The sequence below is a fragment of the Abrus precatorius genome, unplaced genomic scaffold, assembly GCF_003935025.1.
Source record: "Abrus precatorius isolate BTA unplaced genomic scaffold, Abrus_2018 Scaffold7, whole genome shotgun sequence".
NCBI classification, from domain to species: domain Eukaryota; kingdom Viridiplantae; phylum Streptophyta; class Magnoliopsida; order Fabales; family Fabaceae; genus Abrus; species Abrus precatorius.
This window is the reverse complement of record NW_020874417.1, coordinates 197,657-210,780: the sequence shown is the minus strand read 5'-3', so window position 1 is coordinate 210,780 and position 13,124 is coordinate 197,657. Positions and strand designations below refer to the sequence as shown.

General features: G+C 34.1%; 3 protein-coding genes across 3 annotated transcripts; 2 read left to right on the top strand and 1 right to left on the bottom strand.

Annotated features, from left to right (window-relative positions):
* The first annotated feature begins 721 nt into the window (after window positions 1–721).
* Window positions 722–2,685, top strand: LOC113873753 (transcription factor PIL1-like). The gene is made up of 6 exons (XM_027512051.1): window positions 722–789; window positions 909–1,647; window positions 1,726–1,827; window positions 1,902–1,967; window positions 2,072–2,137; window positions 2,228–2,685. The coding sequence occupies exons 1-6, from the start codon at window positions 722–724 to the stop codon at window positions 2,660–2,662; spliced, it is 1,476 nt and encodes a 491-aa protein (XP_027367852.1). The 3' UTR covers window positions 2,663–2,685.
* A 1,138-nt stretch (window positions 2,686–3,823) lies between these two features.
* LOC113873747 (putative pentatricopeptide repeat-containing protein At3g01580) lies at window positions 3,824–6,007 on the bottom strand. Its single transcript, XM_027512041.1, has one exon. The coding sequence runs from the start codon at window positions 6,005–6,007 to the stop codon at window positions 3,824–3,826; it is 2,184 nt and encodes a 727-aa protein (XP_027367842.1).
* A 1,453-nt stretch (window positions 6,008–7,460) lies between these two features.
* Window positions 7,461–10,968, top strand: LOC113872106 (cytochrome P450 709B2-like). Its single transcript, XM_027509380.1, has 5 exons — window positions 7,461–7,827; window positions 8,257–8,480; window positions 9,556–9,806; window positions 9,903–10,266; window positions 10,338–10,968. The coding sequence occupies exons 1-5, from the start codon at window positions 7,551–7,553 to the stop codon at window positions 10,767–10,769; spliced, it is 1,548 nt and encodes a 515-aa protein (XP_027365181.1). The 5' UTR covers window positions 7,461–7,550; the 3' UTR covers window positions 10,770–10,968.
* The last annotated feature ends 2,156 nt before the right edge of the window (window positions 10,969–13,124 follow it).

Below are 13,124 nucleotides of genomic sequence, written 5' to 3'. Positions count from 1 at the left end.
CAAATTACACTAAAACTATGTTGCACGATTCAGGAATTGGATATGATTTTGGTATGTCACAATTTTAAAATTATTGTTTTTTCCTTAAGTTTTTAGATTTCCATATGACATGAATACGTCGCCAATTTTGAAATATTTGTACATCCATGAATGAGAAAGAGCAAGCTGAGTAGACTAATACTGTATTTTTAGCTCCCCTGGTCCACCTCACTCCCATGATGGGTATCTTCGCGGTCTCATCTACTGGTACCTAACTCCCATAATATATGACAGATAGGATGACCAGAATTTTGTGGACACTATGCTGTGGTGCCTGAATTTTACATTGTTGAGTGTACCATTCGAACAGTAGAAGGACCACATGGGTTATTATTAGTTTCAGAATTCATCTTATTGATCATCCCTTCCCTTATCACGTAATATTTTGCTTACGTAGAAATGAACCCTTCCATCCTCTCACCATTTGAATACTACTAGTACATTTATTAAGATTTAACAATCTGAGACACGTGATTTCTGCTTCTCTATTTTGTGCGTGCTCGCTGGCAAATCATGAGCAGAATTCAGTATCTGTTCTTGTACTAACAGTTAATAGCTTCCACTGTGATATTAGTCCTCACAAGTGAAACCGAGTACAGTATACGTCACAAGCTAAAGTATTCCACACAGTTTAGTATCTGTGAGCACCTGAATTTCTTTTGGAAGATAATATAGTTATTTAATGGCTGAGAAGATGCATGATTCCACCCGACCAGGGATGACAAGAAGTTCCTCCTACCTAGATTCCATGTAAGTCATTGTTGATTATAAATTGGGTTCCCTTTTTATATTCAAGCACGTTTCTGTCTTTTTCCACCCTCCTTTTTCCTTCTTTTGGTTTAGAGATAAAGCGAATGATTTTAATCCAGTTATGGCAACGGTTCCCTTGAGTTGGTATGGGAGAATGGTCAAATTCACGTGCAAGGAGGCTCATCCTCAAGTGTCACACGAAAGACTCCCTTGTGCGATGGGTATTCAATAAAAGCAATTGAAGAAGGTGGCTGCATTGGCAAAAGTGCAAGGTTAAGCACATTATACTCCCTTATGGACTTGCCAGTTCAAAGGAACTCTGAGTTGGACCATTCACAACGAAATTCTCATCAAAGCAATTATCGAAATTCCCCTCAACTTCATTTGAAATTCTCCAAAAGCAAGAGTTTCGATGAACATAAAGATGGTTGCGCAAACTCTAGAGCAATAGGACCTCATCAAACAAGAAGTTCACAGAAACAAGACTTGGCTCCGGTGATTGACTCACCTAAAGGATCGTATGCTCTCACACGACTTTACGGACAAAAACGTTTGACTTCTGATGCGTCAAACCCAGTCTCCTTTGTTCCAAGAAATCAAGAAACACCTCCTGACGAGGAATCTGAAGCCGTGGGTCGTAACAGTGCTCCTTGTATTACTATTCACAGATCTCATGCTCACTATTATAATCGAACCTCAAGCTCAACAGGACTTAGAGCAAAGGGAAAAGCTGATACTAACTATTGTGATCAAGCCTTGTTAGATTCTTCTTCCCTATGCTCCCTTGAAGCCTCAAACAATGCAAATCTTTGTGGCAGGAAACATGATGACACCGACGACTCAATGTATTTAAGCGATGTAAGTGGATCCCTACACTGTATTTTTCACCTTCTTCTACTTAGCATGACTCTCAGGAACCTCATTAACGTAATGCAGAATGATGAAGAACCAGAAGATGTAGTGAAGGAAAAGCCTGCTCGGGATGGCACCAGAGTCAAGAGAAACAGGAATGCAGAGACTCATAATTTATGCGAAAAGGTGAGGGAACATGTAGGACATGATAATTTGGAGAACGATTAATAAATTCTTACTCGTTGTTGTTATGTTTGCAGAAGCGAAGAGATAAGATCAACAAGAGAATGCGTGCATTGAAAGAGCTCATACCAAATTGCAATAAGGTGTGGATTTACGTAATTTCTTTTCCTTCAATTATTGCTTCGTCCACGTAAATTCTACGATGCACTTAGTTCTATTCTGTACTTTTATCTTGTATGTCTCTTAGACGGACAAAGCTTCAATGCTTGACGATGCCATTGAATATCTTAAGACCCTAAAGCTTCAGTTACAGGTAACTTCAGTCTTTTACTTCATCAATTTCTTTTTAAGGAATTGTGTAAAACAGTCATATGGACATCTTTAGCTTACTGTTATGATGCAGATTATGTCAATGGGTGCTGGGTTTTGCATGCCTCTTATGATGTTACCTACTGCCACTCATCATATGATGAGCACACCACATTTACATCAGTTAATGGGAGCAGGAATGGGCTTCAGGCCAGGCACAACCATCCCTTGTAGCCTACCTCAGTTCCCTATTACACCTTTGCCTGGTATCACTGACAATAGAGCTAGAATGTTTGGTTTCCCTAACCAAGTGCCACCCATGCCCATTTCTCATGCACCTTTCATTCCTATGATTGGAAATCCTTCTTCACAACCCTTTCTGCCAACTAACACACCTACCAACGTGGCAAAAAACCCAGCTTCTTCCCAGTTAACTCCTAAGGTCTCAATCCCCATGAACTCATATCTCAGTGGACAGGCTGAAAATGCAACAAAGCAAGCACCGAATCAAATTTTCTTTCCCCACTAGCTATCCCACATAAGAGAAAAAAACAAGATAATTGACAGGAACAGTTAAATATGTCAAAGGCAAATGGCTTAGGAAAGTAGATTTACAGAAAGATAGTGGGATCTGATTATAAACTTCCAGCAGCTAGAAGCAGACAGTTCATAGTTGATGCTTTACTGCTTTGAAGCACTTATGAAAATAGCAATTGGAGAAGCATTGAAGTATCGTTATTAGTTATCATCCAAAATCCATTATTTCATTGGAAGAATTATTCAAATTAAGGTGTCTTATTAGGCGATGAAAGTTTCTAATACTAACGCAAAATTCAAAACTAACTGCCAAGTGCTTCATTGACTAACATGCCACTGTGATGTGAATGATAAAGGTGACATGACATCACTTTGTAAAATATGAATGATTGTTGAAGTACAAACAGCATTCTATGTTTTAATGATAGGCCAACAAGTGAAAGGCAAAATAACCAGCATAATATTTTCACAATAAATTCCGAAATTTTTTATAATATAGTTTTTTCCCATTACTTTCCATCATCTATCTTGTCACCCATTTTTCTCTTTTCTTTTTCTATCTCCTAATTTGTAAAAACAAAAATTGTACAAATTAATTGTACAGGTATAAATTTTCAAAATAAAAAGCCTTATTTTTATAAGATGCTGAAGCGCGATGATTAAAAAAACTCGTTAAGGACAAACAGTTAACCTACTTTTGTCGCTTCCATGATTTCTTATCGCTGATTAATGGATAATGCAATATGACCCTCGTGTTTTTCGTGGCTTATTCTATTTATACGGTTATGTACAGTTTTGCAGGGAACAAATTAATTTCTTTTTTCAAACATCGAGTTTGGTGGATCGTGTTTTTACCTGGAACGAACTTTTATTGAACATGAGATGGTCTCATTTTTATTTTTTATTTTCCTTTTATTGAACTTTTTATTTGCTGAACCAATACAATATATTAAGCGTGAGATCTATATTCAGGATTGCAATTAACGCATTAATTAGCTATCAGATCCCTGTTCGGTGCTAAATGGAACTTTAATGAGAAAATAAAGTTCAAGGCAGCACTTCATCGTATTGTTGTATAACAACTTGAATCACCTAAGATTCTATCACTTAAATAATTTCCAATGGCAATATTCGAGGATTTCATATTTCTATTTTACGTAAAATGTTGATCATTAACATTGGTTAACGTATAATCTTCTCTCTTCATTACTAACAATAGGCTATCCAGAGTCTCTTTAATCTTTGCAAATGCCGGATGAAAGGTACTGTTAGCATGGAAAACGTAAATGTGGTGACCTACCTGAATCCAGCTACTTCCTGGTTTTTTCTCCAACCCTTTAACTTTTATCATGCTTCTCACCTTTGACATATCTTCCCATCGTTTCCTAGAGGCGTATAAATTTGATAAAAGAACATAGTGGCCTGAATCATCAAGATTTAATTGGAAAATACGCTCTGCAAGAAGCTCAGCCAATTCCACTTTGTTGTGAAGTCCACAAGCACCTACAAAGCTTCCCAAAACATTGGCATCTGGTATCATAGGCATGCTAGTGATGAACTTGTATGCACCATCAAGATCTCCAGCTCTACCAATGAGATCCACCATGCACGAGTAATGCTCCGTATCAGGCTCAATTCCATAATCAATAATCATAGAATTATACAACAGCCAACCTCTGTCAAGTAGACCTGCATGACTACATGCAGATAATAGCGAAATAAAAGTGATTTTATTTGGTTTTATTCCTGCCACCTTCATTTGCTCATAAAATGTCAAACCCTTTTCTCCCAGACCATGAGCTCCATAAGCTGTGATCACAGTGTTATATGTAATGACATTCTTTACCATCATCTGGTTAAAGACCTTCACTCCAAGTTCTAGAAATCCGCATTTGCTGTACATATCTATTAGAGAATTTCCAATGGAAACATTCAATCCTAGACCACTTTTGGTCACATAACCATGGATTTCCTTTCCTTGTCTGAGAGCTCCCAATTGGGTGCATATAGGAAGAACACTTACTAAAGTAATGGAATTTGGCCTAAGTTCAGCTCCCCAGATTCTTCTAAAGGTTAAAAATGCTGACTCAAAATCACCAACTAAATTATACCCCACAATCATTGAATTCCACACCGTGGTATCCTTATCTGACATGCACTCAAATATTGACTCCGCTTCCTTGATTGACCCACAATTAGCATACATATCAATCAATGCACTTCCTACGACTACATCTGATAGAAGTCCTTCTTTAAGAACAAAGCTGTGCATCTCCTTCCCCCGTTTCAACAACTTGAGCTTTCCCAAAGCAGGAAGAACACTCGAGGCAACAATTGCACTTGTTGTTAAACCCATATTTACCATTCTAATATACAGTTCATAACTCTCTTGGTATAGCCCATTTTGTGAGTATCCAGCGATCAAGGTAGTCCAAGAAACTCCATCCCTATAAACCATATGATTAAACACACGATGGGCCTCAAGTAGATCACCACATTTGCAGTACATGTCTATGACAGCATTGCACACATACAAATCACTGTCAAAGCCACTCCTCACAGCACAGCCATGCAATGCCATCCCCAGATTCACATTCTCCAATCTGCCACATACTGGTAACATAGATGACACAATCACTGAATCAGGCTTCAGCCCTTGTGATCTCATCTTTGTGAACAGGGAAAGCGCTTCAAACCACTCACCATTCCACGCAGTTCCACATATCATGGCAGTCCACAGAGCCAAGTCTCTATCCGGCATTTCTTCAAATAATCTACGTGCATCTTCCAAGCTGCCACACTTCACAAACATGTCAATCACAGCACACTGAACATAAAGATTACGCTTTATTTTACAATGCAACTCATTGTACAAGATGGTATCATGAATCCATCTACCTAGGTCAAGTGCACGCAAGCAAGAACAAGCCTTGAGGACAAGTGGGTAAGTGTAATTGTCAGGGGTTACTCCTTTTTGGAGCATGGAGTGATAAAAGTGAATGGCTTTGGGGAAGTGGCCAGCACCAACCAAACCTCGGAGAATGGCATTCCAAGCAATGTTGGGCTTGTGGGGTAGTTGACGGAAAGTGAGAAACGCATGTTGGAGGCAACCAAAGTTAACATATACATTGACAAGGTTGGAAGCGAAGGACTTATGAGGAGAAGTGGGGTGAAAGAAACCAAGGACAAGAAGAAGAGCGTGCAATCTTTTGGCTTGAAGAAGATTAAGTGGAGACTTGCGGTGATGGAAGAAGGAGTTAACGGTGCTACTGGGAAGTGAGTGTTGTTGACGTGTGAGTGTGATAAGCATAGCATTCGCTTTGGTCCCAAACAACATTACTCTAAAGCGAATATGCAATCACAATCTTTATCACCCCAGCCTCCTATGTTCTTTTTTGGGTTACATTTGGTAACACATATGCATGCTCACCAATATTTGTAAAAATTTCTTTTTTTCGGAAAAGCTGCACATTTAAGAATGTCTAAATTTATATTTCGTGAACTTGGGTCCCTCTGATGCCATATCATATGCATAACACTTATAGTTGGGTACATGGGCTTCAGTTGGCGGACCAGTTTGTATAATCTGCAAGTTAAATGGATTAGGATCAATAAAAGTATGGACCGTTTAAATGTAAAATTACTGGGTTTAAACTGTGAGTTAAATAGATTGATCTCACAGGTTAACTAGTCAATCAGCGGATCAATTTTCAGAAAAAAAAAATAAAATATATATATATATATATATATATATATATATATTTTAATTATTTTTCATCATCTATCATTTATATATTTTTTAAATATTTTAATATATGTATTAGGTAAACAAGCTAGCCTACTAACCCTAAAAGCCAAACGCAAACCAGCAATTTAATGAATCTATTTATTTTACAGGCCAAGCTAAACCAACACATTTGATGATAATTAGTCACAAATTAAACTTATATAGGTTAAATTGACTCCACATATCCACCTTTATCTACAGTTAAATCTTAATGACTTTATGATAACTTAATAATCATTAGAATGCTACTAAATCAATTGATATTGACATCAAATCTTGCCAATGTTACTGTAACATTTCAAGGTAACTAAGAGTAAAACTAACGGAAATTATGTAATAATTATATGAGATTTAGTACCTTTTTTTACAAGTGAAATTGTTATCCATTATCATTTAACTAAATATTGCCACATCATTGTAACAAAGACCTAACACTACCACTTTTAAGTTCTAATAAGGCATTAGAGTTTCTACTTTCTAGATGGCTTGAGCTAGCTACCTTGGCTTCATCATCAACCATTAATGGACAATGTCATAATACGGCCGCTAACAACAAATAACAATCAAGGAATGGCGATGATTTTTATAGTTAAAATGAAATTTTTGTATAATTTTATTTGTTTTTTTTCTCTTTCATACATCTTGTAGACTACGCAGTGTTATTTATCTATTTATACTGTGATATAATTGGCGGCTCCAATTTTCTATTTTATTTTATTTTGATAAGAACTAAGAAATTAAAATTTCTATCTATTTGAACTCTCCTTCCACGAAGAAATATAAAATAAATAGATTTTCAAAATGATAAAGCTATAAGGGCCGCATGATTATTATCTTTCCATATGAACTTACATGATACATATCATTGTCGTTAGTAAGATGGTGTAACATCAATTAATCTTTTTACATCAGCCATGACACAATTCTCCAATGAAGATTAAATGCGTTAACATCTAGAAGACTAGAACACACTTAACCACTTTCCAGTATTTATTTGACCATCCTCAACCTAGAAATCTTAAAGCAATCTCTTTGTCTTTGACTCTTCCTCTCTCTCATTCTCACTCTCACACTCAGAGAAACACACCCAAAAATGGGTTATCTAATTGGTGTTGCCATGGTGACTAGTGCTGTTTTGATTATATCAAAGATTTGGAAAATCTTTGTGATTCTCTTTTGGAGGCCATATTCCATTACTAGGCACTTTCAAAAGCAAGGAGTCACGGGGCCACCCTACTCCATTCTCTCCGGTTCTCTCCATGAAATCAAAGCAATGATCAAGGATGCAAGAGAACGGATCATAGATACTCACTCACATGAAATTACTCACAGGGTTCTTCCACACTACCAAAAGTGGTCCTCCTTATATGGTGATTTCTCTTCCATGCCCTCTTGTTCTATCTAGCTTGCTTCAACTTAAATGAATGACAGAATTCACTTGTACTCACACAATTTAGCTTTATCATAAGATTTAATGATTATTTTGATAAGATAACTATCTTTTTATCAGCTTGCTTAGAAGGTTTTAAAAAGTTACTATGATTAACTTAAAATTAGTGTTATCAAACGTAGATTTAATCCCATGGCCCCATGGCCATGAATCATGATTCCATCTTAATGTTATAAATCCAAGTTATAATGGCATATTTTCATTAGAGGGGTGACAACATCATGATAGTCGGAAAATAGAGGTGCCTGGCAAGTAGCACTTTTCAAGAATAGAAACAAGTGTTTATAATTGGAGAATTTGTGGTTCAGCAAAAGTATGTATCATTCCTAGTTAATTTTTGATGATGCAGGGAAGACATTTCTATACTGGTTTGGAACAAAACCTACGATTTGCATTGCTGATCCTGAGCTGGCCAAAGAGATGTTGTCAAACAAGTATGGTTTCTATACAAAACCCGAGCCAAGGCCTTCTATAGTAACTATGATAGGAGATGGGTTAGTTCTGGTCGATGGACTGGAATGGGTAAAGCGCAGAAGGATACTCAATCCTGCTTTCTCTATGGATAAACTTAAGGTCTAAATCCCCACATCTAGTTTTCTACCTTCCTGCACAATGTCAAATTAAAGAAGAAATTTAATTTCACACTAGATTTGTTAATCCTTTAAAATTGAACTGGATTTTTCATACAAAACTCATCCACAAAAAATAAATTTAGGAATTTTTTTATACTAAAAAATCATTAAAAACTTACTTTTAGAAATTTTTGACAGGATAGTTAATCTTCAAGTTTTATTATATTTTTTGTTTTAAAAAAACTAATTCTTGAAATTCATAAAAAATTCATCCCTAAAATTTTCCCATAAAGGGTGGCAAAAAAGAATACTTGTAATTATCATCTTGGAAATACACATGAAATTTTCAAGATTAACTTTACAGTCTAATTTTATGTACTTTTAGTGTAAGAGTTTTGCACGAGCATCCAAACATATTCTTACACATTTTTATTTGCTATTAATTTATTTTCGTATTAACTAAAATATAAATAATAAATAGGATACAATTTAGGTATAATAATATTTTACTTATTTTTAGTGCTATTTTATCATTAAAATTAAGATTTATTTCAGTAATTTACTTAATAAAAATTAAAATGAAAATTAACATTAAAATAATGAAATTAATTAAAAAAATGACATAAAAGACTTAAAATGCTACACATAAACTTTATCCTAATAAATAATTCATAAAGCATGTCAATTAAAGTTGTAGTTTTATAATAATAAAAAAAATCTTCTACGAAAAACTCATTTTTTTCTCATTTCCAATTTAAAGGTAATGCCAAATTAACAACTAGGATAAGTGTGCTGTCCCGTCAATGTCACAATGAAAATTTTAAAGATTATTTCATATGGAAATTTTACCATTGAAATTTTGACCCATAATTTAAGTAGATATCAAATTCACTATAAAGTCCATTTGGTATTTCCAAAAATCAAACGCTGAGATTTCACCCCTACACCACACCAAACTATATAGTGAAAAATTGATGTCTTTGATTGGTATTGCATGTGATGCACAGATGTCCAAATTTCTCTATGATTTTGAATCATCTGTGACATCCATATCCGTGGCTTTGTGGCTATGACAGGTTATGATAAGTAGGATGGCAGCATGTACCATTTCTATGCTCGACGAGTGGAAAAATCAAGCCATTGAAGCCAAGGGCAAATTCAAGACAATAGAAATGAATGAAGAATTTCATGAGCTAACAGCAGATATAATCGCCCACACTGCCTTCGGTGTTAGCTTTGTCCAAGGAAGGGAAGCCTTTAATGCACAAAGAGAACTTCAAAATCATTGCATAGCTTCAAGTGTAGACATTTTCATTCCTGGCACCCAGTATTATATCTTCTTTTCTTCTATTTTTCTGTTATAGAATTGGAATTAATGACTTTGGTACATAAACTTTGGGTTAATTTCTTGTTTCCTATGCAGATACCTCCCTACTCGGTCAAATCTTCAGATATGGAAGCTAGATAGGGAAATGAAGAAATCACTACAATGCATTATAGAAAGTAGATTGCATGATGAATCAGATTGCTCTTATGGAGATGATCTTCTTGGTGCAATGATAGATGCATCAAAAACAAATAATGGCCTTAGATTGAAGATGAATGAAATCGTGGAAGAATGCAAGACCTTTTTCTTTGCTGGTCATGAAACCACTTCAAACTTGCTTACTTGGACAGTGTTCTTGTTGGGTTTACACAAGGAATGGCAAGAGAAACTTAGAGAAGAGGTCTTGCACAACTGTGGCACGGAAATTCCTGATGCAGATATGCTAGCAAAGTTAAAAATGGTAAGATTCTAGCTAGAACCCTGATTTAATAATATCGGAAAGGTACTAACTTGATAGGACTTTTTTCTAAGGTGAATATGGTATTGATTGAAGCGTTAAGATTGTATACTCCAGCGTTAGAACTACAAAGAGTGGCTTCTGAAGACATAAAATTGGGAAACTTGTTGGTCCCAAAAGGAACATGTCTTGCAATGCCAATTATAATGATGCACAGGAGCAAAGAATACTGGGGTGAAGATGCAAATGAATTCAATCCACTGAGATTCATAAACGGAGTTTCTAAGGCTGCAAAGCACCCAAATGCTTTACTTGCCTTTGGGCTGGGTCCAAGAAGTTGCATTGGTCAGAATTTTGCTATGCTGGAAGCGAAGACTGTAATTGCTTTGATTCTTCAGAGATTTTCTTTGTCCCTTTCCCCTCACTACAAACATGCACCTGCAAACCACCTCACCTTGCAGCCACAATATGGCCTTCCCATCATTGTAGAACCTTTAAATTTGTAATTCTTAGCTTCTTTCTCTAAGGTTTCTTGTTCATTTCAAGGCTATTTGTTCCTACTTTCTAGATTTGTTAATAGCTGTACAATTATATCTTCACACTCACTTTTGGGGTGTAGTGTGTAGAGAGGTAAAAAGGAATATATAATTGTTGTAATAAATGCTATCTGTTTATAATAGCAACCTTTTCTCCTCATGTAATGGAAAATAAAAACTTGCATAGTGTTTTCAATACTTAATACAGGCAGACAACTATTTTTGTTTTTTTCTTCAATATTCCCCCTGTCCGCAACCTCAACCTCAACCTCAACCTCAACCTCCCCTGTAAAGAAGCAGTACTTTTTCATAGCAAGATCATTTGTACTTTCTCCTGTAAATGTGCGTTTCGCAATAGATTTGGTGATAGATATTTTTTAAGCCTGTTTAGATAATTGTTTGTAAATTTGAATTTTAATAAAATTGTCTGGAATGTATTGCTTAAAAATGAGTTTAATGTATTGTGTTTAAATTTTTTCTTTTAAAATAATTTTGTAGAAAAACTATAACTATCATGTTAGACCAAATATAAATTTAAAGATAAAACTTATTTAATATTTTAAATCGAGCAAAATATTTGATAAAATTACAATTTAATAAAATAAACATAATTCTATTCCATTTTAATATGCACTAACTAACATAATCAAATGTTATAGTAAACATAATAGTTAATGCCATTAATACTTTGTTAATGTTAATGTTTTCGACAGATAGATATTGATATAATTTTTAAAATTGTTTTGATTAATAGTTTTTATAAATAAATAACCATAGTTAAACTATTGTTATTTAATATTATTTTATAATAAATCTGATCCTTCGAAAACTTCAGAAAATATTTTCTTTTTGGGGTCGAAAGACAATATTGTTATCATCATTTTATTTTTGTCATTTCTTAGCATATATATCTTGGCATTATTCGCTTGGGGCAATGCGGTTCAGGCTTTCGGCCCAAAATATATTAAAGCTGGTACCTCTGCATTTTTGGTTTTGGGCTTTGTATTGAAAGTCCAGAGGAACACCTGTGTAGCCGCAAGCAAAAATTAACGGACGGAGCAGCTTTAAAAATCTGTATAGCATTTAGACCCAAAAAAAAAAAAAGTGTCATGCTTATTATTTTGGATTTTTCTAAATTAATTATCTTATATATAAATAATCTATTTTAAAAATTTAATACATTTTATTTATTAAAAATACAATTTTTAATATATTATCTTAACTTGGTCAATATACTTAAGATAGAAATATATTTCTGTGGTATAATTTGAACAAACCCTACTATTTACTTATATCTGATCATTAAACAAAAATAGTTTTGGGGTTATTTCAGTTTATATGCCACTTTCCACCCCCACTGAAACTGTCAAAGCAATATTAATTGTCCAAACCGATCAACAAAAAAATATTTTAATTTATCATCAAAATAAAGTCTATTCTAATAATTTTTATGCTTTGAATGAAATTAGTCTTAAAAATGTTGGTGAGAAAAGTGGTGTTTCATTCAAAACAATTGCTATATATTCATAAACATAAATGGTCGAGAAAGAGATATATATATAAACCTGAGATTTGAGAAGAATTAAAATTTTATTGATTGCCAATTTACTTTGATTAATGACCCACAATTGATTGATGGAGAATTATGCATTTGTTTTCTTAGTTGAGTGATAGAGCATGAATCCATTATTCTTCTTATTATTATTTTTACTTTGTCAACGTGATGAAACAATTGTCAGCTCATTTTCAGACACAAAAACTATAAAACGTTCGGCTAATTTAATAATAGCAGTGTTGCCAATTTAAGTTTACATCCCAATGCTGAGAATTAATCTAATCTACAAAACTCCCTAAACTCTCATTAGTAACAAAGTCAACCTTGATACACCAATAAGATGGCGAAACACATTAATGATTAGCTATTTCGACTAACCCTCAAAACAATTAAAAAAAAAATTACTAAATAAAAATATGATTTTTTTAAAATACTTATTTGTTTTTGTTTTTTTTTTTAACTCTCTTTCAAACAAAACATAATTAACCTCTAAAGAACGTGACGTGAAAATAAGCTGCAACTCATTAAAGGTCCAATTATATTGATATTAGTGATGTAATGGATGACAACAAAGTTGACTCTCGTGTATATATTTCTTAAAACAAAGAAGGTGGATTTTAGTCAAATATAAACTTTAAGTGTAACTTTTAAATATTTTTGCATTATTTTTTATTAAAATTACATTTTATTTCAATAGTTTATAATAATTTAAAATCCAATTTTTTATTGAAGTGAAAATTAATTTGACTGAAAAATAGCATAAAAATATT